This window comes from Lupinus angustifolius, chromosome LG01, assembly GCF_001865875.1.
Source record: "Lupinus angustifolius cultivar Tanjil chromosome LG01, LupAngTanjil_v1.0, whole genome shotgun sequence".
NCBI lineage: Eukaryota > Viridiplantae > Streptophyta > Magnoliopsida > Fabales > Fabaceae > Lupinus > Lupinus angustifolius.
Window position 1 is genome coordinate 30,504,133 of NC_032009.1, and position 24,692 is coordinate 30,528,824.

General features: G+C 32.2%; 1 protein-coding gene across 1 annotated transcript; it reads right to left on the bottom strand.

Annotated features, from left to right (window-relative positions):
- On the bottom strand, positions 6,739 to 18,247 carry LOC109359905 (lipoxygenase 6, chloroplastic). Its single transcript, XM_019604600.1, has 9 exons — positions 17,778 to 18,247; positions 12,524 to 12,801; positions 10,670 to 10,907; positions 9,689 to 10,021; positions 9,195 to 9,280; positions 8,955 to 9,062; positions 8,375 to 8,667; positions 7,985 to 8,251; positions 6,739 to 7,567 (listed from the first exon to the last, which is right to left on the bottom strand). The coding sequence occupies exons 1-9, from the start codon at positions 18,133 to 18,135 to the stop codon at positions 6,808 to 6,810; spliced, it is 2,721 nt and encodes a 906-aa protein (XP_019460145.1). The 5' UTR covers positions 18,136 to 18,247; the 3' UTR covers positions 6,739 to 6,807.

Genomic DNA, 24,692 nt, shown 5'->3' on the forward strand with positions numbered 1-24,692 from the left:
TTTTCACCTATTTGTTACAAATGGTGAAAACTCAGTTTGCTTACTCTGTCAAGTCAGTACAAAGTGATTGGGGTGGAGAATTTAGGCCATTCACTAATCTTCTGCAATCCCTGGGCATTGTTCATAGGTTAACTTGTCCACATACTCATCATCAAAATGGTACTATTGAAAGAAAACATAGACACATTGTTGAAACAGGTTTATCTTTACTTGCTCATGCTTGTTTACCTAGGAATTTTTGGGATCATGCCTTTCTTATTGCTGTTCATTTCATTAATAGATTACCATCAGTGTCTTTGTCCAATAAAACTCCTCATTTTCTCATGTTTGGGGCTCATCCAGATTACTTATCTCTTAAGGTGTTTGGTTGTTCTTGTTTTCCTCATCTTCGACCTTATAACACTCACAAACTTGAGTTTAGATCATCTGAATGCACATTTTTAGGCTACTCTACAACTTATAAAGGTTATAAGTGTCTCACAAAAGAAGGGAAAATCATTGTCTCTAATGATGTTGTTTTTAATGAGTATTCTTTCCCTTATGCCTCAATTTCCAGGTCTGTGTCTCCCACTTCTACTCCTAATATTGACCATTCCCTTAGTCTTGTTCCTATGTTTTTCCAGTCACCTAGTTGCCACACCAGATGCTCTAATATACCTGCTACTTGCACTAATTTACCTACTGATTTCCCTGTTGTGGAAGGTGGTTTGGATACATCAAATACTCTTATTAATGACTCCTCAGATGTGCTTATCAATGACTCAAGCTCTCCTAATACTTCTCCAACACAGGCTCCACCTACAAATTCTTCTGCTCATCCTATGCAGACCAGATCCAAATCTGGTATTTTCAAACCTAAAGTCTTTTTCACTCAGATTGAACCTTCTTCAGCCAAGATTGCCCTCACCATTCCTGTTTGGAAGACTGCTATGCAAGAAGAGTTTGATGCCTTGATTAACTTGGGTACTTGGTCCCTTACTAATCTACCTCTAGGGAAACAAGCAATTGGCTGCAAGTGGGTATTTCGAGTCAAACAGAAACCTGATGGATCTATCAGCAGATACAAGACAAGATTGGTTGCTAAAGGCTTTCATCAAAAGCTTGGAGTTGACTACACTGAGACATTCAGTCCAGTAGTTAAACCTGTCATAATTAAGGTGTTATTGACTTTAGCCTTGACCTATCACTGGCCCATTGAGCAACTAGATGCCAATAATGCTTTTCTCAATGGCACCTTGGTTGAAGAGGTGTATATGCAACAACCTTTAGGTTTTCAACATTCCAACAAAAATTTGGTGTGCAGATTACATAAGGCTATATATGGGCTCAAACAAGCTCCTAGGCAATGGTTTGAAAAACTTAAATCCACATTAATCTCCTTTGGTTTTGCAATCAGCAGGTGTGATAACTCCTTGTTTATTCTCAACACTAACTCTTACAAAATCTATGTTCTGGTTTATGTTGATGGTATTATCATCACTGGATCTTCAATTGAGCAAGTCAGGAAGATCATCACTCAACTAAGCACTGCTTTTGCTCTTAAAAAGTTAGGCACTGTAGACTATTTCCTTGGCATAGAGGTCAAGTCTCTGCCTAATGGTAGATTGTTTATGTCTCAATCTAAATACGTTAGAGATTTGCTTGACAAAGCAAATATGAGTAATGTCAAGCCTATCAATTCTCCTATGGTTCACACTGTCAAACTCACTAAAGAAGGTTCTAATCATCTTGACAATCCCTCCCTCTATAGATCTATAGTTGGAGCATTACAATATGCTACAATAACAAGGCCAGACATTGCTTATTCTATGAACAACATTTGCCAATTTCTTGCAAACCCTCTAGAGGAACACTGGTCAGCAGTAAAAATAATTTTGTGTTACTTGGTTGGTAATCAGAATCATGGCATCATTCTTCAACCTATAATTCTTTGCTCTCCTCTCCCAATCACTGGTTTTTGTGATGCTGATTGGGCTTCTGATTGTGATGATAGAAAATCTACCTCTGATGCTTGTGTTTTTCTTAGCAACAATCTCATTGCTTGGTGGTCTAAAAAGCAAACTACCATCTCTAGATCCAGCACTGAGGCAGAGTATAGAAGTATGGCTCTTCTTGCTCAAGAATTACAATGGGTGCATTATTTGCTCATGGAGTTGAATTTTAGTTTTTTTGCTCCTCTTGTGCTCTGTGATAACTTGAGTACTGTGTCTCTTTCACATAATCTTGTCCTTCATCAAAGGACAAAGCATAATGAGCTGGATCTCTTCTTTGTTCGTGATAAAGTTCAAGACAAAAAGCTTGTTATCAAGCATATTCCTGCCAATTTGCAAACTGCTGATATCCTTACAAAAGTTATGTCTCCAACTCGTTTTCAGTTTCTCAAACATAAACTTCGAGTTATTGATGTTCATGAAGCAACAAATTCACCCTGAGTTTCAAGGAGGAATGTTAGGAATATAGTAAAGGGTAGTTTAGTCCTTGTATAGCTAATCATTTCCTCTTTGAGTTGTTCCTCTTATTCTATAAATAGAAGTTAGTTATTCTCTTGTTAACTAACTTTCATAAATCAATAACAAAATATCTTCTTCTAATTTTATGAGTTAGTTTTCTTTACATAGATTATCAACATTTGATGAACCTTTCGTGTGGAGCCTTTAAGAACCGATTCGAAGAGTTGGGATTATTTGACGTGCATTATGAGATGATGTGCTTTTTGATTCAGTTGGCGAGGCTTCACATGTAATGAAGTGAATCATGGCAAGATCGTAGAGGCGCCAAGGTCGTGTTCATGAGAACCCTTAGGATGTAAATTTCTAGAGAGCTCTACAACCTGGGCTTGTTAGCCACCATGGTCGTGGACCAATACGCGAGAGCATTACACAGTGATTCATGGCATGGCCATGGTGATAAATACAGTTGTGGATGGACACCTTACTCACATATTTATGAAGCTTTAGGGTTTATATATTGGATTTATACATGTATTCTATAACCCTAAAAGGTTAATTGAATTATAATCATATTCTATACCAACATATCGGTAGTTATTCAATACTTCGGAAACATTAACACAATTTGATGAGTCTAGTTAACAATTCCTCATGTGTTTTCTCTCTTATTCTTATTTCTATATCGTTTTTTCGATTGCTCTTTCCCAACAACTCCATTGCACAACAATTGCTATCATAATCATTGGTATAAGATAATTTTTAATGTAGACGTTAAATTTGTGGGAATTGGTAATTGTGGTAGAGGACGGGTAAAGACATGTTAGCTCAACATGGTTTGTCAAATGCAAAACATGAGAATAAACCAATAGAAATAGATCAGCTAGATTGGGTAAGGTTGAAGGAGAATGATGTTAGAACTATACATTTATATTTGTTATACAAGATGATGTATCATGCCAGGAATCTAGTGTCTCTAATAGTGGCATAGTAGTCATTTTAGAGAAATGGTTATGTTCAAGTCTTCAGTTATATTTGAAGCAGAGAATTTATGGCTTAAAGATGTTGAATGGTTCTGATTTACAACATATCAACGCTTTCAATCAAATAATTACATTTTTACACAGGCTTGGTGTGAAAGTTGATGACAATTATAGAGCATGATTATGTTCAACCCCTTGCTTAGTTCATATTATTAAAGTAGATGAGATTATGACTGCACTTTTGTCTCACCATCAAAGAAAACATAATGCAAGGGGAAGTCTTAGGACACAATTTTGTATATGAAGGGCAGTCAATAAGGTGGAAATAAATGCAGTGAATAGCACATGCATTGACATAGATGTAGAGTTCGACATATATATTGGTTGATGTTATGTAAGGTGTTTGGTGGGTATACTTCTTAAGGTGAAGTATGATAATCAATTTGAACTATGATTGAAGGTAGACAATGATTGTCAATTTAGAGAACAAGGCAAAATACATGACATCATTAGGTTTTCTAAGGAAGCACTATGGTTCAATGTGTTGAGTGTTGAAAATATGAGTTGTTGGTGAATTATAGTGTATAAATTTCTTGTGTCGAAAGTCTTCCTAGTAATGAATAGCTAGGTGGTGTGTTATGTTGGTCAACGATGCAAGTTTTGGTGAAGTTATACTACAAGTTTAGCTAAGGGATGAGTTCTTAGTGACATCGTCAAAATTAGTCAAACTCTAAAGGGGAGATGCTCTAATCAGGAGGAAGTCCGATGTAGGAGCTGAGAAAGATAATTAGGCATTGCACAAGTGGAGCAAGGTATTTTCTAAGATAGAGTTTGTTGCAAAGATTTCCTGAAGAGTAAGATATTTGTCAAGGTGAAGATTTTTATGAATAGTGGCTTGTAAGCGAGGAAGCGAAACACAACCTAATCATGGGGCACACCATGGTTGTGTTCTCAAGAACCATAGGAAAAACTTGTAGAGAGATCCACAATCATAGTGTGTTGTAGACCACGACCGTGGATCAATACACATAAGCATTACACATCATTTGACGACTTAGTCGTGGAATTACACCTTAGTGAAAGATTTCTAAATTTAGTTTATGAGCTTTACTATTTATGTATTGGGTTCAATTGAAAGGTTATATATACATGTATTATGTAACCTTAAAATCTAAACTAAATTGGTAGTTATTCAATGATTTTTGATAAAGTACACACAAATGACTAAATTGTATTGACAAGTCTTTTTGTACTTTATTTCTTGTTTATTCATCATTATTTCATTTCATTACTAACACACAACACATTGCCCAATGCAACAATGGTGCATAAATCGTAACAATGTTTTGGTTGATTTGTTATTTAGTTGTAAGATACATGCATTTTAATATCAATGATGATAATTATTACTAGTAAACATTTTAGCGTATAATTAGATTTTTACTAAGAAGTCATGATAGGTCAACATGACTTCTGAATAGCCCCATTTTTTTAATTTTTTATTTAAAAGTTGTGATGAGCAAATTAAACTTCTGAGTGGCCAAATAATTTTTAATTTTTCATTAAGAAGTCGTGTTGAGTCAATACGACTTTTAAGTGACCTTATTTTTTTTAAAAATTTCCACTCAAAAGTTGTGATGAGCCAACACAAATTTTGTGTAAGTCAATTTTTTTTACTATTCCACTAAGAAGTTATGTTAGGGCAACATGACTTCGAGTCACTCATTTATTTTAAAAAATTTCACTTAGAAGTAGTGAAGGAGTAACATGACTTCAATTGTCCAATATTTTTTTAAATTATCACTAAAAAGTCTTGACTGATCAACCTGCTCAATATTTTTTTTATTTTGCAGTCAGAAGTTGTGAAGGGCAATATGACTTCTGATTGCATAATTTTTGTTAAAATTTTATAATCAACAAGCCAACATGACTTCACTTATGTTTTTTTAACTTTTGGCTCAGAATTCATGATGGGCCAATAAAACTTCTAAATGATCAAATTATTCTTTTTTGTTTTAACTTAGAAGAGGAAATTTGGCTCTAAATTTCTACAAGTAACTTCTGTTCCTTTTCTCATATGGGATAAAGAATAAAAGAAGAGCTGACACTATTATTTTTGTTTTTCGTAAATATAATTTTTCTTGAAAAAGTTATAGAACTTGGTTATTAAAATAAAGCATTTAAACTATATGCAAACTGGGTATATATTTATTTATTTGGGAGAGAGAACTTAGAACATCATTAGTACTGCAACAATATTATTATGATTAAGTGGATGTCATAACTCGTTTTATAAATGATCATACTTCTTAGTAAATTAAGTAACTTCTCATTTTATTTTAACAGTCCAACTTACCATTTGTCCTTAAATTTGACCCCGTAACTTAAAAGCTTACAAACTCACATGAAACTGTAGTGATGAAAATAAAAGCGGACTTTTCCACATATGGTTACGAACTAGAAAAGTAGTTGCCGATTATGTTCTTACACAACCTTTTGAAAGCATTCTATGAAAATACTGACATTTTTTGCTTATTTCATTAAGTTTGTGGGAAAATCTTGTGAAAATAAGTTACTTTTAATTTATTCCAAAAAACATATTGAATTCAAGTAAGCTATTTACCAAACATCCCCAATAGTTCAAGAAAAAAACATTTCCTCCTCTTTTATAACTTAATTTAATACATAAACAGAGATGAATTAAGAACAATAATATAAAACTTCCACAATTGATTGGTAGATAAACTCACTTTAATCCACTTGAGTTACATGAAGAAAACTCAACATGGCTTCCTTTTTCCTAGGTATAGCATGCTTGTTGGTATATGAGTAAGGCTCCACGAGCAAGCTTGTTAATTACAGGTTGAAATTTGTAAGATATTGTATTAAAAAAAGAGATTACAATATCTATTCACTGTTAATATATTACTAAATCATTAATCATTTATTTGAATTACTTTTTTTTAGGTGTTAATGATAATTAGATTTGAATAATAAATAATACGACGAAAATATATAAAACTCATACACTATTAGAGTATACATTTTTCTCTTGAAAAAAAGAATAATATATATTTTCAGAAAACAAATTATTTTCTCGTCCCACTAAAAATATAACATTTGTCTTATTTATTCTTTCATTAAATATTATATTTATTATTTCATTAAAATGGTGTTCAACTGTCACAACCTATTATAGGTGGACATGGTCTAATTTATCTCATTGTATGATACTTTATCCTCATTAAAAGAAGAATTAAATATATATATATATATATATATTAAATATGTCGATTTCTGCCAAGAAAATAATGTAATATTAGTTAAGATATAGTAATAATCAATGGAAGATGATAGCAATAGAAAACTTGAACCAATCATATAGATATACTATTGGGTATTCCACGTCCTGTTACTCCTGGTCCTGATGTAGGAAGTAACAATTCATAGGGAGGAACACCTGCACCATTTCTGTTTTTCAAACTTGTGTCCTTATTTCTTGCATTTATTATTTCCTCTATCTCCTCCAATCTACTAGAAAACTTATTCAATAATTTCATGATTTCATGGTCATTGATCCAATGATTATGCTGAAGGTTCACTTGACCCAAGTATTCTTCATCAGCTGAATGAGTAGACAGTGTGTCCTGAACAGCCATTACTTTTGTAGCTTGAAGTTGTGTAGGTAGTGATGATAGGAAAAAAAGTTGAGGATTTTGAATGAAATTCTCATAATCAGGCTCATTTTCTTGGGGGATAAGTTTTCTCATAAGGGTAGGACGGTTAGGCACATACCCTCCAAAAGGGTATTGTCCAAAATTTATGGCTGCATGTTGACCTGAAGCAACCCATATCATTGTGGTGAGTATGCCAGATAGGTCCTCTTTGGTGTTGAGTTTAGGCCACCATGGTTCATTTTTTTTGTCATGGTGACCCTTAGTCTTGATTTCAGTCCACCATGCTTGGAGCTCAACATCAGTTGTCACGGAATTCAGATCGGTGTAGAAGTGTTTGACATAAGATTCTACCCATTCTTTTATGGCAGACCAGATTAGGAGTCCATCTGCAGCATAAGGGTAGTCATCAATCACAAGTTTTACACCACATGACATTGAAGAGTCTTCTACTGCCATGCCCCTGAAAAGCAAGTAGAGTAGTAACTATTAAAAATTAACACAATGCAAGGATGTTGACGAAGGTAAGGCCGCATATATGTATTCTCCCGAATCCTACCTGTTGGTCATACACTAAGCCGCCCTTTTAGACTGCAAATATATTATATCCAATGAACAAAATATTAAAATGGCGGCGAAGTGTCACTGAGAACCAGTTACCAGTGTAGTGTTTCTTGACCATCAAAGTAGGACACATTAAATGCTTGTATACAAAGAAGATAAAATGTAAGAGATGGAGATAAATGTATACGACTATACGTTATCAAATGCAATGTTCAAATTTTGATGTTGAAATAGTAGGACTCTGTAACCAATAAGCACAAAAAAGACTGCATAGTAGGATTTAGAAGCTTGGTTTTAGCCTTAGAATATGTTTTACCTCCGAATAAGATCTGCTGGCAATGACTCCAAATCAAATTGCCACATGTTCTTATAAGCTGCTGAACTAAGCTCCATAGCATACTTTCCTGGACTGAAAGAGGCCTCGATTATACCGCCTCCGTTTATTAGATTTTGTCGAGCAATTGCATTGATTTCTAATGTATAGCGCATATGAGGGTGTAGCAACTTGTAAATGGGATGCATTGAGCTCAGTTGTCTATGAGTAGCAATTATATATGGCTCCATACATGCATGAGTCCTTAACCTGCATATTACAAATATCTTAGTGAGAAAATGCACCATTTATTCTGAATGAGTTATTTATGAATCTGAATTGAGGCATTTCATATTACTGAACCAAGCAATTTATCATAATCAACTGTCTTACCAATGATTTACTAGTTGATGGATTCCAGCATCATTTGAACAAACATGAGCCTTTGCCAACTTCCAAATCCAGTGTGTTGTGGCATCGTGCCCGTGCGTGTAAACTCGTCGGGATGTACGAGTTTGATGAAGCGAAAGCTCAATAGCTATAGGCCGAAGAATACCACTATTTGAATTGAAAAGAATTGTCCTGGAGGCATAAGCTTCCCTCCCAGGTATGGAGTTCATCTTCTTGATAAATGGCAAAAGAATGTCATGGTAATCAATGATGAATAGTCTCTTTTCCTCAATAGCCTGCCCATATAAAAACAAATGGTAGTAAGGACAGGTAAGAATATCTATAATCTTTTTTTGGTATAATTAAGGGTATCCTCTCACTCTATGCATAAGGAATTAATCTCTTTCGGGGTGAGCGTTGTCCCTCACAACAAGTATCGCTCCCAGAAATCAAACATTTGACCTTTTGGTCTATCTAGGGATCTAGTGGGACCTTATATCCATAGACCAACACATTGTCGGTAGAATATCTATAATCTATTACAGATAAACAAGTCAAGCAAAACTAATAGTCTTGATCTAACCTTTTCCAAGCTCATTCCACCAAGTTCTTGCTCAAGTAGTTCTTTTGTTATCGCCGACTCAAGAGGACCGTAAACAGCAGGATCTAGTTTGCTTTGGATGGGAAACTCCTATGGAAGACATAATTGGTAAAGAGACCACAAATTAACAAATTGATACCCCTGCAACTACTTAGACTGTTATGAAAACGGAAAAGAATCATCTCCAGCACCGGAAAGTCAAGTTATTGATTTTACTTTTACCTTCAACAGCTCAATATTCACAGGATTGACCCCTGCTAAAGTCTGTCTTGCAAATTCATTGTCCCTCAACCAAGAAAATCTATCCCCTGGAATAGTAACAGAAGGAACTAGTGAAATGAATGTGCTTTTGAGAAATACTTTGCATGAGGTTCACTAGATACTTTGGCTTCATAAGAACTAACTCTCTCAAAAGCTGAATTTTATATGTAAAGTCAAGTGAATGGTTTTTATATACATGGAAAAAGTCTCTAGAGTAAGATTGTCTTGTCTCTAAAGTAAACAAGTAAGCATATGTATATATTCTCGATTTTTATGTCATTTCGGCTACATGGATCAAGTGACTTATGTCATAATTCAATACTACTTCATTATTTTAATGCCATTTCGAGAACCTACTCTTCTGAAAACTAGCTTTTAGGTGAAGATCCACAGATAAATTTATATATATAACAAAGTTAAGGAACTATTACAAAGGAAAAACAGAGGTAACATACTTTTAATAATGTCAGGGATTTCATATTTCAACAATCTCCCCCCAGCACTGAGGACCTGATTCATCACCTTTCCCAGTAATAGATCATTTATTCCTCCTTTATTCTCTTCCACATTCAAAAGAACACCATCAATATAAAGCTTGTCGATGTCCGAAAAACACTTGAAAGAAATGTCTGAACTTGACAAAGTAGCTGCTAGTGAAGGTATAAGATTGTGGAATAGAGCCTTCAACCTTCCAGAAGAGAAAGTGTTCTGCTTGATTTCTTCAAAAGTTTCATCACGTGGAACATAAACAGGATGAGGCTTCTCAATTCTGCTCTCAGAAAATGGATCTAATTGCACCCATTACAGAACAGATTTGCATGACTCCGTTAGATATATGCATATGCTACTATATGCTCCAAAAGCCAAGACATCAACACACACTAACAAAAGCAGTTAATGAAGGAAAAGGTTCCATGCACTCCAAAATTCTTACACCAATATTATTCTGCTTAAGGACTTTTTAAATGAGTAATACTAGAAATCAAAGAGTTAGGAAAATGATTGTGTATATCATTGATTGAACGAATTCAATGATATTGAATGATTACAAGAGAGTGACGAAGAAGCCCTTTTATATAAAAGTGGAAAGCCAAAACTGACTATACTAACTTAACCATATTGAAACCAAACTAATTCCAAATAATGGGCTTCAACAAACTCAAAGTACTAATATATGTTTTAAGAAGTAAGATATTGTTTAGTTGAATATAGTTAACCAGTTAAACATTTGATACATGTCATTAACCACAAAAATTTATAGGCCATTCTGTTAATATTGAAAATGTCATTAAACATTGGTGGACAAATAGAGAAAATAGTTAATGCAGTAAAAAGACTACAAGAGCTTTTTAGACTAATAACATATTATTTGTGTTAATTATCATTTACGCCAACAATGTATAGATATTAAACTCGAATATTATGAAGTATAGTACCAGAGAGGGTGGGAGGTCTGCCGGTTCTACAGCGGCGAGGATAAGGCGTCTGGACACCCTCAAGGATTGGCCTAACAAGTTCCTTATCCTTATCAGGGTTGCCCAAGTCATTGTAGGGAGCATAGTCATAGATTCTATCATGTTGCTTTCTTTCACCTTTACCTGTACCCCTAATACTTAGCAACTCCTCACGTCGAAGATCTTTAATACCAGCTGGTGTTTGTGATGGTAAGTATGCCTGTTCATACCCACATAAGTCATTGACATCAACAACAAAAGAAATAAGAGTATTATTAGAATGCTATTTTTATTATATTATTTTACACCGGGTATGTATGTAGTCTTACTTGGTGTGTTATTTCTAAGATTGAAATATATGAATCATAACAGCAGTCATTTTAATATTCTAATCATTTTTTCTCTATAACATTTTTTACCTTTATATTATTTTCTTCTCTCTTTTCCTTTTCTATTTCTATTTATATATGTGTACTTTTATACATATTTATTATTTATTATCTTTCTTCACATCATTTTTATGTGCTGTTATTGTGTACTTTTAATGTTAAAAAATTTATTTGTTATTTTAGCATAAAAACTCAAACCAATCTTCTTTTTCCACCAAAATTTATCATCTCAATTGCTACTTTTACTATTTTTTTAACATTTTCTTAATAATGCATAATTCATGATTTATATATATATAGAGACATGCATGCATGCATGTTTATTAGGATAGCAATAGAATGGATTAGGGTTGGGTTTATGTCTGTCCAAATCTGAACTTGAAATCTCCTACCCAAACATAGTGGGGTTAACAAGTATTTTTCCTCTTAGTATTATCCATATATTATATATATATAGGATAATTCTATAAATTAACATTTATCTATAAGTTAAGTTTGGATCCTGGTCATATATCATCTATACCAAACTCAAATCCAATATTTAAAATCAGAAAAAACTTGAACCCAAACCAGTCAAAATGGTTTTCCTACGCTGTAATCCGTAAGCAACATCAATACTCAAATGTAAAAATAATGGTGTGAGAACGTATGGTGGTTTTCCTACTCTCATATAGTGATTTTACTATAATTTACTTTCTTTTTCCAATTAAGAAGAGTGTAGAACTATCAACAACATTTGGTACAAGGTTCCTCTCAAGTGCAAGTCTACAATGCATGAACCTTAACTAAATTCTTATATAAGTTTATTACTTGATAATTATTTTAAGAGTAACATAAAATTATATAAATTATCCCTCACTTTTCTGCACCTACACAAACCCCCTAATTTTTATACTTTTATTACACCCATAACCTTTGCATGAGAAATAAGTGTGATTTTTTGAACAAAAAATGTTATAAACACAATTAAGTTAAACAAAACATGGTATACTATGGAGACAAGTCCAGATAATATATGAGTCGATACCTCTTTATTATTTTTGTTTCGTTACAATATAGTATAAGAGCGATTTAAACAATATCTCTTCAGAATTGTTGATGCATTTTGTAACAAAAATATAATAAATATACATTGATTTGTATATTATTTGGATGTTCCCTCACAATATATCATGTTTTGTTTAACTTAATTGCATTTATCACGTTTTCTGTTTAAAAGATGACACTTATTTCTCATGCAAGGGTGGTCAGTGTAACGAAATTATAAAAATTAGGGAAAGTTTGTGTAGGTGTAAAAAAGTGAGGGATAGTTTGTGTAATTTCACTAAAAGTCAAGGGTGTCAGTGTAATTAACTCTTATTTTAACTATTCATCATATTTAATGGTCTAAATTGGTAAATGTAAAAAGGTTAGCTATCACTGAGTAATATAGAAAGTTGTTACAAACCTGATTACAAAATATGATTCTACTTTCATGGTTGTCATTGTGGGAATGAATCCAAGTGTTAGCTGGGAAGAAAATGGGTTCACCATTGAAACCATGAATAACTATCTCCAAAAGGTAGAACTCCTTAGCATGAAGGTTGGTAATAAGAATAGCACAAGGGTATCCAAAATCACTTGGTACAGTGAAGTTAGCATCATATTCAACTATGTAAGAAACACTTGATGGCTTAGGTATCCACCCTCTTACATTTGATTGCACACTTTTCCCTGAATTAGTAACTGAAAAGTGAAAATACAATATTAATTAATGGGAAGTATAAAACAAATACAATGACATTGAGGAGCCAATACAAATTTGAAAGTTCTTTTATTTCACAAAGGTTAGTAAGTTAATTAAATGCCTTTGGTGTACTTTTTAAAGGTTAAATTATTCTCTAATCAACTAAACTATTTGAGAATTTTTAAATATGTTGTTAAACTTTAAAATTTGAGTATAATATCTATATGTATCATCATCATTGTAAAAATTTATATAGTATTGTTATATCATCTATATTTATTTGGATTATTCTATTTGAAGAGTTCATGATGATAAAATATCAATGATAATTGATAAAACTTATACATTATCGGTACATATATTTTTTTTTAAAATATTTGTAATTGGGTCCATGAACTTCAATAACATTTACAAATAAGTTCTCAAAATAAAAAATAATTGAGTCCTCCAACTTCTAATTTATTTATAATTGGCCCCTCAAACTTTAAAGTTAGACAACGAATCCATTAAATTCAAAACCATTTGTAACTAAAAATTTAATTTCCATTTTTTGTTCCTAAATAATATTTTTTTAAATCTCACGTTCTTTAATAATTAATTATACTTTAATTGGTTTAGTTTTAATTAAATACTTATAAAATATTTACATAAGATTTAAGATAACACTATTAGAATAAATCCTTATAAACCGTACAATAACTAAGAATAGTAAAACATACCATTGAAGATTTTCCAAGCACTAGAAATAAAGAAAAGTGAATAAAAGGAGAACATTTATATTAGATGATCTAAAAATCAATTATATATGTGCCTTTTCTTTTGATTTTAATGCATTATTTATTATCATCATTATTATTATTTTAATTACCATTAACAGGATTCTTATTATTATTAAAGGCAAAAAAAAATTAAGAAAGAATTTATGGAGATAATTATCATTGACTTTATTGTTTAGGGATCCAATTACTATTTTTTATGTTTAGGGTAATGAATTATAAGTGTTTTTCCTATTGCATAAGGTATGCTTGCAGGGTTCATTTTGTTGTTGTTCTAAGGAGACTAAAAGCTAATGTAGTTGCCTACTAAAGTTGATGTAGAATCTCATTGCATGATTCTATCCTAGGTTGATCAGTGTTCTATTCAATGATGCTAAGGCTGCACATATAGCCACGAGCACAATTTCACTCCCTATGGACAAGTCTTGCATTACAAATACTTGCAGCAGAACTCTTAGATCTTTTTAGTACATGTTATAATTATATTAACACATATGAATTAAGAGTTAGTTAGAGGTTGTTAGAAGTTATTAGGTCTATTCTAGTCGTTACTTTTTATGCAAGGCACTCACATCTTTGTATAAAGCTTGTGACTAATCATCACAAATCAATCAATGAAAATACATTGCGCGATATCTCATCATACTTTCATAATATGGTATAAGAGCTTTCAATCTAAGAGCTCTACTGCAAGAAGCATTCTTGTATACAAATCATCCCTACACCTATGGTGAAGTCTACTCATCTCTCCCAACATGATAACAACCCCTATCCTGACCTGCTCTATATAAATAACTTGTTGGTAGGCTCTTATACTTGACCAATACTCATCCTGATTTGAGTTTCTACATCCAACAATTGAGCCAATTCATTGCCAATCCAACCATGAACCACTACAAGGCAATGACAAGAGTCTTGAGATACATTAAAGATAGCCCTGGCCAAGGTTTGTTATATCCCTACACTTCTATTTTATAGTTAAAAGGCTTTACTGATTCGGATTGGGCAGCATGCCCTAATACCCGAAAATCTATATTTGGTTTTTGTATGTTTTTGGGCAATCCTTTAGTATCTTGGAGACCCAAGAAGCAAAGCACAGTATCACGCTCATCCTCTGAATCTGAGTACCGTGCTTTGGCCATATCATCATGTGAAGTGTAATGGCTAACGTACTTGTTAATTGATTTTAAAGTTCCTTACAAGGAACCATCCTTATTATACTGTGATAACAACTCAGCTAGGTACATTGCAGCTAACCCCGTGTTCCATGAACGTATCAAACACATAGAAATTGATTGCCATGTGGTAAGGGAACGTTTACAAAGTAAGCTATATCTTCTACTCCATATTACATCAACTCAACAAACTGTTGATATATTAACAAAACCATTAGATCCCTCTATTTTTTACCATTTTGCTCTACAAACTGGGAGTGAATAATATTCACTCTCCAGTTTGAGGGGGGCTAATGAATTATAAGTGTTTTTCGTATTGCAGAAGGTATGCTTGCAGGGTTCATTTTGTTGTTGTTTTAAGGAGACTAAAAGCTAATGCAGTTGCCTACTAAAACTGATGCAGATTCTCATTGCATGATTCTATCCTAGGTTGATGCAGTGTTCTATTCAAGGATGCTAAGACTACACATATAAGATATGAGCACAATTTCACTTCATATGGACAAGTCTTGCATCACAAATACTTTCAGCAGAACTCTTAGATCTTTTTAGCACATGTTATAATTATATTAACACATGTGAATCAAGAGTTAGTTAGAGATTGTTAGAAGTTGTTAGGTTTATTCTAGCCGTTACTTCTTATGCAAGGCATTCACATCTTTGTATAAAGCTTATGACTAATCATCACAAATCAATCAAAGAAAATACATTGCACAATATTCTCTTAAAACATCTCATCATACTTTCATAATATATGGCCTTAAATACAAATAGTTTTATAGCTCGGGCACCTAAATAAGTTTTTATAAGTTTAGAGACTTATTTAGAAAACTTAAGTTGTCCAGGCCCTATGAAAAACCTTTTTAATAAAGATTTTAATAACTTCTAACTGAATCATTGTTTTTAATACAAAAAGCTACTTAATAATTTTTATTAATAAGTTACAGATAATAATAATAAACATGATATATTTTTAATTATTAAATAACATCATAGTTATGTGAGTATTTGTGGTGCTTATTTGTAATAAAAGTATTTTACTTAAGTATTCTAATTTTTGTTACCCAAGCCGATTATAACCTATAACTGAAAATTTAAGCAGGCTTAAATAATAAAGCTAAGAGTTTTTGTACAGAGTGTATACATCTTTAATTAGAACTTGATAATAAATGATGGATGCACCTTTAAATGATGGATGCACCTTTATTTTCTCATTTTAGTCGAGCTTACTTCAGATAACTTTTTCTTTCCTCCAAATAATTAATGAGATTACAATTCACAATACAATCATTTGCTACCTTCTTCCCATATTAATTTAGTTCCTCGTTAAAAAAGAGTGAAGAAAATATTGATTGGTTTTCAATAGTATAATTTAATTAAAAATATTGATCTATGAACTTTTCTATCATTTTTCCCCATATGAAAAGACTGGTTCTTTATTAAGAAGTAAACATTCTACTAATTATAAAAAATATATAACAATTGGCATAGAACTTATTAATAATCCCTTACCTAACTATAAATATTTATAACTAAATTTTGAATTGAAAGATCAACTCTCCTCTCCTTTTTTCGTGTTCTAAACCCAATATTTACCACTTTAAACTATTGTGATCGTACAAATGTCTAAATGAGTTAGTAAAATGAGGAATGATCACCTTCATAAATTTCCTTATAAATCTTTTGTGATATATAAATTGAATATTTAAAAATATCAATATACATATATCATTACATTTTCTTTTAGATATATGGATCTTCTCTATATAAATAAGATCATCTTATAAAGTATTTTATCAAGATTTATCCTTTTTTTTAAAGGTGTGTCTTGGCATAACAATAACATGTTTGTCTTATTACTTGATTTTATAGAATTAAATTATGTAAACACTTATTCGCTTGCAAGAATAATGATGTATGCATTTTCCTTTTCATACCGTGAGAACTCTATGCAATATAGTACTTTTTATTTGTTTCTTATATTTATAAGGGGCAAGTTTTTCAGGTAATTTTCTTTCACTCAATAATTTATTTTTGAAGAAGACAAATTACTTTATTTATGCAATGACAAATTCGACCTACTCACTGAAACTTATGCTTGGTTGTTTTTGTTGTTAGGTGACAGTGACAGGTAATAATGTAGTGATTTGAAAACTAATTAATTGAACCTCCCCAAGAGACTTTTTGTCCTTCTGGCCCAAGATCTACATTTTAAAAGTTTAAGCACTAATAAAAAAATAAGAGAAATTTCCACATAAGCATAAATAAAGAAGTTGTGCGAACCATTTCTTAGAAGAAAAAAAGCAAGATAGTAGAAAAATCTTTAAACACGTTTGAAAGATCAATTAATAAACAGATAAAAAATAAAATAAGTCAGTAAAAGCCTTTCAGTAGTAACAACAGATTGTTAATTGTAAGTCTGTGATGTCGATTAAATTTTAAAGAATGTGTTAGTAATCTAATATTTCTTTCAAGTTTCAACTAAAATGCCATTTGACTTTAACTTAGATATTTATGCCTGTCTTTTTCTATGCTTCTTTTAGTGGTGATGACATGCATCTTATGCGTTGTCAAATATTAAATTCTAATTTCATAATAAATAAATAATAACTAGTAAAACTTTAAACCTAAATTATCTTATATTGAGTTGTCTAAAAATGTATATAACCCTCATACTACTTGTAGGATTGTTAATAAGAATATACATATACCAATAATATAAGAGTTTTTTAAACTGTCATTACAATATCTAGAATTTACATTTAATCATAGATGTTTCTTATATAAATATTTGATAAGGCATATATTATAATTTACTAATTTTTGGTTACTTAAAATAGATAAGAAAATAAAGTATTTTAATTATTTTTTTCCACTACAAAAATCATGATATATATCATATTTAATTATTTTTTATAAAAATATTTTTATAATTAAATAAAATAGTACATATTTATATTTTTAATAGTCATCCTAAATTGTTTTCTTGTATAAGAGATACTTTATTCTCAATACGTAACTAACCAGGATCAATTTGGTGGCTAATAAGCTGAATCTGGATCCCTTGACCAACTCCATTGATGAAATATTCCCACTGATCCTCAATTTTATCAATAAGCTTCTCCTTCATCTTCTTCCTTATTGTTATCATTGCTTTCACTTCAATCTCATTGCTATCACTAGTATCCAACAGAGCACTTGTTTTTGTTGTAGTCGTTGTTGTCTTAATCTGACCACCATTGTCTCCGCCACTGACCACCGCTTTAGTCTGCACTCTCCGCCACCTGGACACGGAGGAGAAGTGTATCCTCCGGCGTGTTCCGTTTGAAAAGGGCGGAGATCGGCAGAGGGTGATGGAGTTGAGAGGGTTGATTGAAAGCATGGTTGGGATGAAAATGATGGAATTGTGTTATTGTGCTTTGCTGTGTAGTGCAGAGTTGAGTATGGAATTTAATGCAATTGGGTTGTAACATACATATAATAAAAACGTGGTGGATATGGTCCCAACCCCCGAATCAAATTGATAAACGTAAATCTATTAAAATAAAGGCGTAAGAGTTTTTTATACACCAGGAATAATCCATCATTCATGCTGAATAAGGAACAACATCTCTACTTTCACATGTTTTGTAATAATTCATATAGTTCCGGATAATATATGGATTTTGTATAAAAATGTATTCACATATATAGATAGTAGGAATGAGTGTCCTCTCTAGATTTAAATTAGTTTTAATTAAAGTAACATCCAAAATTATAATTGTCTTATATTTTAGTATTGGACTCTTTAAGATAGAATTTCATCCAAGATATTAGCATTTAAATAAGGAGCAACATCTATTTATCATAGGTTTGTATCATTACATGTATTTCTTTATTCTCATTGGTCAAAATAATCAAATATGATATAAACTTTATATTTTATAATTAATGAGAATGAAGGGTGTATATAGAATAATACATTGGGACATAATATTTGCTACCGGAAATAAATAGCATGTGCACAAATATAAAATAAGAAATTGCGTATAATATTAAGTATATTGAGAATCAATGGTTTTGTTTTTTATTAAGAGGACAGCTTTCTTAACTGAAGGAGAAATTATTCTTCATTTATTAAAGATTAGAACCTATATTATTTTTCAAAATATGTAATGACCACCAACTTTTAACATAGTTGTAGAGTGAATTACACTGACACCCCTTGAGTTTTAGTGAAATTACATAAATCACTCATTACTTTTTTACACCTACACAGACCTCCCTAATTTTTATACTTTCATCAATTAACCACCCATGTATGAGAAATAAGTGTAATTTTTTAAACAGAAAATGTGATAAATGCAATTATGTTAAACATATCATTGCTTTCACTTCAATCTCATTGCTATCACTAGTATCCAACAGAGCACTTGTTTTTGTTGTAGTCGTTGTTGTCTTAATCTGACCACCATTGTCTCCGCCACTGACCACCGCTTTAGTCTGCACTCTCCGCCACCTGGACACGGAGGAGAAGTGTATCCTCCGGCGTGTTCCGTTTGAAAAGGGCGGAGATCGGCAGAGGGTGATGGAGTTGAGAGGGTTGATTGAAAGCATGGTTGGGATGAAAATGATGGAATTGTGTTATTGTGCTTTGCTGTGTAGTGCAGAGTTGAGTATGGAATTTAATGCAATTGGGTTGTAACATACATATAATAAAAACGTGGTGGATATGGTCCCAACCCCCGAATCAAATTGATAAACGTAAATCTATTAAAATAAAGGCGTAAGAGTTTTTTATACACCAGGAATAATCCATCATTCATGCTGAATAAGGAACAACATCTCTACTTTCACATGTTTTGTAATAATTCATATAGTTCCGGATAATATATGGATTTTGTATAAAAATGTATTCACATATATAGATAGTAGGAATGAGTGTCCTCTCTAGATTTAAATTAGTTTTAATTAAAGTAACATCCAAAATTATAATTGTCTTATATTTTAGTATTGGACTCTTTAAGATAGAATTTCATCCAAGATATTAGCATTTAAATAAGGAGCAACATCTATTTATCATAGGTTTGTATCATTACATGTATTTCTTTATTCTCATTGGTCAAAATAATCAAATATGATATAAACTTTATATTTTATAATTAATGAGAATGAAGGGTGTATATAGAATAATACATTGGGACATAATATTTGCTACCGGAAATAAATAGCATGTGCACAAATATAAAATAAGAAATTGCGTATAATATTAAGTATATTGAGAATCAATGGTTTTGTTTTTTATTAAGAGGACAGCTTTCTTAACTGAAGGAGAAATTATTCTTCATTTATTAAAGATTAGAACCTATATTATTTTTCAAAATATGTAATGACCACCAACTTTTAACATAGTTGTAGAGTGAATTACACTGACACCCCTTGAGTTTTAGTGAAATTACATAAATCACTCATTACTTTTTTACACCTACACAGACCTCCCTAATTTTTATACTTTCATCAATTAACCACCCATGTATGAGAAATAAGTGTAATTTTTTAAACAGAAAATGTGATAAATGCAATTATGTTAAACAAAAACATGGTATATTGTGGAGACAAGTCCAAATAATATATGAGTTGATACCACTTTATTATTTTTGGTTCGTTACGATATAGTATAAGAGCAATTTAAATAATATTTCTTTAGAATTGTTGATGCATTTTATAACCAAAAATAATAAAGATACATTGATTTGTACATTATTTGGATTTTTTCTCACAATGTACAATGTTTTGTTTAACATAATTGTATTTATCGCATTTTTTTTGTTTAAAATATTAACTTATTTATCATGCGGGATTGTCAGTGTAATAAAAGTATAAAAACTATGAGAAGTTTATATAAATATAGAAAAGTAAGGAATAATTTATGTAATTTCACTAAAACTCAGCGTGTCAGTATAATTAACTCTATATTTTAATAATTTGGGTGTATTGATTCATCGGAAAATTTACATTTTTCTTTGAGAAAGAAAATACGTGTTGGTACTTGGTAGCGCGGGAAAGAACCTTCCACGGTACACGTGAAAATAAATTGAGTAGTTAGGTCGTAAACTCGTAATAGAAGTGGGCACATGGTTGTGTAAGTGTGAGAGCGTGTGGAACCGGACTTCTGCTATATTTCTTCTTTTTCAATGACTTTCTAACTATTTTATACTTCAGAGTCTGGCATATTAATTAGGATGGGATAGGTTGTCCCATGAGCCTGTCTCTATTCCTGTCTAATAATGTACTGATATATGAAAAATGTTAAACAATTTTTTTTTCTAATTCAAGTTCTCCTAACTTTTGAATTATTATTAATCCCTTTTATTTTTTCATTAATTACACGATCCTCAAACTCCCCACTTTTATTTCATTTCTCTCTCCTCTTTATCTTTATCTTTCTCTTTCTTTCTCTCCATTTTGCAGAACAAATCGACTATAAGGGATAAAAATATACCTGGAATACGGGTATGAGGCTATAACCGACTATAAGTCAACTATCCAAAGAGTATGGACCTGCGAGAGTCGTCCAACATAGATAAAATAACTTATACTTGTGTGAGACAGACAAAACACGACAAGATGTTCAGCCATACCAACAACATCTGGAGAATATTTCATGTCATTCTCCGACGTAAATAAGAAACATCCACGTAAGAATATATACTCTCATATACTCACTTGAGCGTCAGTGCATATTTTCGAGTATCCACCTAAGCACTCCCAGAACGATCTCAGGCGGCATCCAGAAAAAAGTGGTACACCAATCACTACCACCCATTGCATTCTCCAAATGTTTCTTCACCCAGTTACCATTGCAACCAGTAGTGCCAAGATCAACAGACTATAAAAAAACACAAGCCTTAACCTCAGACGATAGCACAATATTATTAAAATCACCCATAAGCAGTCAAGGCCACACTCAATCTAAAAACAACCAAGTGATTCACGTAGACTACGGTATATAACCATTACCTCTAAAAATTCCAACAATAATGTCCTAAGCAAATCAATCAATGAGAAGTTGACAACATAAACATAACAACTTTAAGCACCCAAAGACCATGAGATTTACCCACTTCTTCCTAAATAGCAAAAGGATGGTAACCCAAGCTCTGCTAAATGCTTAACATTATTGAAAATAAAGAGTCTCATATATAAAAATAACAAATGGTCTACAAAGACCCACTAGTCCCCTCATAAGTCAGAATCCGCTTAGCCTCTTACTCCCTGCTCTTAGAATGTTCTAGGAAAGAAATGATAAATCGTTGAACTTTATATCTAAAAAATACTGATGAAACAAGGGCTAAACAGGGAAGCTAAAACTTACATTGCATCTTTCTCAACTCTATTACCCAGGTTCATGGTTTCAAATTGCATACTATGCTCCAATATTGAGATGACCACTATTACTCATCATATTGTAATTATGATATGACACTAAATCATAATAACATAACTATATCATGTTGCTACAACCATATTAGACTACATTTGGGTTGTATTGAATTTAAAATTATTTTTTTAGTCATAAAACAATTTGCACGGCAACAACATAATTTGTATGACAATAGTCAAAATAATTACAATCACAATAATCTCAGCTATGACCACAATCGCAACCACTACTTGCAATTATTGTGCCCATCATCTAAGCCATGCCCTGGTTCATGCAAGCCATGCAAATCAGTTGTGTGTGCATTAATATTATCTGAATTTCAAGGTGCATTGACATCCTTATTAACATCATCCACAAATTAATACATGACATTGGACCTCTTGACCAACTTCATTTTAGATTGGGACCCACCACCTAATGATATGCATGCTTGACCTTGGACTATCAAAGAAGGCATATGCTTCTCGATCATCATCGATGGAGGAAGAGAATGGATTGTAAGGGAATTGAAAGTGGTCCATTCTTTTGTCTGAGTTGAACTCCTCTCCATTAATGGAGAGGCCATTAATAGAATATATAGCTGAGATTTTTTTAAACTTTATTTATTTATTTTGTATTAAAAAATAATATGAAATCATGATTGTTAAAAAGATTTTTTTGCCACATGTCATCATCCTATTTAGCATTGGACTCTCCAATACTGGAGAGGATCCCTATCACTGACTCCTTAACGGTTGAGCTTCGTTTGGATGCTAGGCGAGACTTCTTCTTGGTCCAAACTCTAGTAAGTGTATATGTGAACCTAATGATTCAAATTGCAGATTGCATCATATGATGCGGCTAGAATATTGCGTGATTGTGTTGAGTGTCGCAAACGCATCATATTGCTGCAGTGTGACATTACATTAGGCCACAACACAAAGAGTGTCACATCAGGCCACAAAGCAACCGCATGTGTGCCACATCATATCACAAAGCGACTGCATCGGGCTGCATTGATTTAAAAAAAATGTACTAAAAAAATACACTATTTAGACCCATTCATAATAGGCACAACCTTGAAGTGAGATTTAAAAATGATAAAAAATGTATGGAGAAAGTGTAAGAATTTCATACATTGTCAATGTAATGCACCATCAATCATTTATATTAATCATCAACGGCTCTTCAAAAGCAAAAAACATAATATGAATGAATGATGTATGATGTAGTAAAAATGTATAAATCTTTACACTGATAATGAAAAGATATTGCATTCTCTACAAATCATATGTCCCACGTTTTTGTGATTATTTGCATGATGAGAATAGGGAATGGTATTTTTGGGATTAGATAAACTTTTATCTTGTTACTTATTCTTTCCCTATTTACCAAGAATAAGAAGTCACGTTTGAATTTCGAGTAGCAAAATCCTGATCTCTGCGATGTCCTCCCATATTCCCCTGATCAGTTGAAAATTAACTCCCTTACCAATGTTGTTGGAATCATGTTGGTCTTTCTGATCTCCACCACCTCGCCGTTTATGGTCTATTATGCCATCGCCGGGAGAAGTGAAGGCTACGTGCTGGTTAAAGATTTTTGTACAATCTTGCAATGATCGGAAACGTAGAGGTTTTCGAAGTTTCCGAAATCACTACTAAGACCGTTATTTAAAACCTTGCCTCCAACCACACTTAGCCCATAAGTGGCTTCTTAAGATCAATTTCATATAGCCAACCTCTTTGCTAAGAAATTTTATAACCAAAGCATCCTTCCAACGCACTAACATTCCCTCCTTAACCTTAACATCCATAAAAATCATGAGCTTCAATATATTACCATCTTGAAATTCAATCTTAGCCAGATAAAAAGTGCCTTCTAGGAAGGTGCACATCTTTTATCTCATAATGAATGCCAGTACATGTACTATAAGTTATAATTGGTTAAAAAAATATTTAAAAATTAAATTTTAACTTAAATGTATTTTTTTCAACCAATCACAAAATCATAACACATAGAGTGTCACTCATTGTGGGACAACAAATGTACACCCCTTCTAAGAGGTGCAACCTTGTTCTTCCCTATTATGCATACATAACGGTTTGCTTGCAAATTGAGTTTAGAAGAAAATGAAAGATTTGAAAGTTATGAAATACATGTATCTATTTCCTTAACAAAGTGTATGAGTGGACTATAATGACCAGTCCTTATTTCAAAAACTTCATTCTTTTATCACTTGAATCAGTGCACTGAGGGCTAACACATTTGTCAAACAACAAAAAGTTAAGAGTTGGTTGTAATAGCACTGCATTTTTATTAAAAAGGCCATTGCAATTTGTAAATACATTGAGCGCTTCATTTGAATCAAATCAAATAAGTCATATGCTGGATTTATAGACAAATAAATTGGGTTCTTTTAACACCATACAAAATTTCACTTCCCACCATTCTTTTTACCTTGTACACTTCTAGAAAAGTGTTTTTGGAACATAATCAAATAAGAGTCCGACTAATAAGGCATTGGTCTAGTGGTGGAA

Excerpts from the sequence above, each read along its gene's own strand:
- LOC109359905 (XM_019604600.1), bottom strand. The coding sequence starts at position 18,135 with ATGCTTTCAATCAACCCTCTCAACTCCATCACCCTCTGCCGATCTCCG. Across the intron at positions 10,908-12,523 it reads GAATCATATTTTGTAATCAG|GCATACTTACCATCACAAAC; the intron begins GTTTGTAACAAC and ends GGGTATGAACAG. Across the intron at positions 7,568-7,984 it reads CCAGCAGATCTTATTCGGAG|GGGCATGGCAGTAGAAGACT; the intron begins GTAAAACATATT and ends CTTGCTTTTCAG.